The sequence below is a fragment of the Chaetura pelagica genome, unplaced genomic scaffold (genome assembly GCF_000747805.2).
Source record: "Chaetura pelagica isolate M959 unplaced genomic scaffold, ChaPel_1.0 scaffold221, whole genome shotgun sequence".
Classification (NCBI taxonomy): Eukaryota; Metazoa; Chordata; class Aves; order Apodiformes; family Apodidae; genus Chaetura; species Chaetura pelagica.
The window spans coordinates 11,681,740-11,683,204 of record NW_009952533.1 but is presented as its reverse complement, the minus strand read 5'-3'; the positions used below and the strand labels follow the sequence as shown (position 1 = coordinate 11,683,204).

The 1,465-nt window shown below is 53.9% G+C and overlaps 1 protein-coding gene across 1 annotated transcript in view; it reads right to left on the bottom strand.

Moving 5' to 3' along the window:
* HPSE (heparanase) overlaps positions 1-972 on the bottom strand; it is a 13,070-nt gene extending 12,098 nt beyond the window's left edge. Inside the window, exon 1 of the mRNA XM_010009011.1 lies at positions 869-972. Coding sequence (XP_010007313.1) covers positions 869-972 — 104 coding nt within the window. The remainder of the gene's footprint in view (positions 1-868) is intronic.
* Between the last annotated feature and the right edge of the window lie 493 nt (positions 973-1,465).

The window sequence follows — 1,465 nt, the reverse complement described above, 5'->3', positions numbered from 1 at the left end:
GCAGCCGGCGTCGAGACCCCCCCTGCCCCTCGGGAAGGAGCTGCGGGCTGCAAGAGCAGCCTCGAAGCGCAGCTCTGCCCCTTCGGCCTCAGCCGCTCCTCGGGGTCTCCAACCAGCGCTGAGACGCCTTAAGCTCAGGATTACCCCCCCGACAGCCTCAAACATGGCAAAACGAACCCGGGTTTCAAAGCTGGTTCCTCGCCTGCTCGGACCTTCCCACTACCGCAGCACGCTGCTCACCAGCCAATTTATACAGCTTTTCTGAGCAACCCTGGGCAGCAGCGTGGAAAAAACAACAGGCTAGAAAATCACTGAAGACCGAACGCTGCTACCGCTGCTGTTCCAGAGGCGAGATGCCAGCCTGACATCCCAGCACCACGGGAAACCGAGGCACAGCAGCCCGCGGGGCTGTCACAAGTGCCACTCGGCAAGGCCAGGCTGAAACCCACCTGCCCCACGCCGCGACGCTTGCAACAAAGGCACTTGTGAACTGCAGCCAACAGGCAGCTTGGAAATGCTGTTACAAAAAGCATCCAAGCACACTCGGGGGCTGCCCCGCCGTCTACTCCCCATAGAGCCCAGCCTGAGGCAAACCCCCTTGTTGGGCCACAGCCAGCCCTGCCAGCGAGCCCTGGCAGGGACCAGCCGGCTGCAGACACACTCTTGAAACATCTGCAGAGTTTTTAATCAGTTACACTTCACCGTGATATTTCCCACCTGCATCAGCTTTCTCCTGAAACGTCTCTTCCTAGCTTTGCTTTCCTAACACACTGCACACACTGCAAATTGTCCAGCCCTTTTCCATGGGTGCAGCGCTTCCCACGCTCACTGAACTGGGGGCATTAGTCAGTGCAGCTCAGGCACTCGCCTGCCTGGCCCAGCCTGTTCCTGCTTGCTGTACATTTTTGTACGATTAAGAAACTCTGCCAGAACAAGAACCAAACTAGCCCTGTTTTTGATAAACACATCCATGGCTCTGCCAGAAAGGACACGTGAGTGAGGCTTCTGACTGTCTCACTATCTTAGTCAGGGTAGTGCTTCCTTTTGCAGGGGGGCACCACCCCTGCCTACACCCACAGAAGGGCTGGGGTGACTATCTGCTAGAGGAATAATTCATCCATCAGTAGATGAAAGGAGTGCTGCACAAACTACCCAGCCCCACGAGTGAACCAAGGATTTAAGAACGCAGCTCAGTATGTGACTGCTGCAAACCAGGTTAAGGTCATTACTACAGGTACAGGAAATGTTAATAGCCATTAGGCAAGACGCATGCAGCCTGTGTGTGATTTTTTTTTCCTACTGGAATTCACTATCTACCCCTTAATTTCCTCCATGTGCTTCTTTGGGGAAGGTGCTTGCCAATGCACTGTATTTCTTATGACAGATGCACAAGGTACGTATTTCAAAGGGTCAGTGCTAAATTTTTTTTCGACTGCTGCGTGCAGATGCAGATACAAAAAGTCTA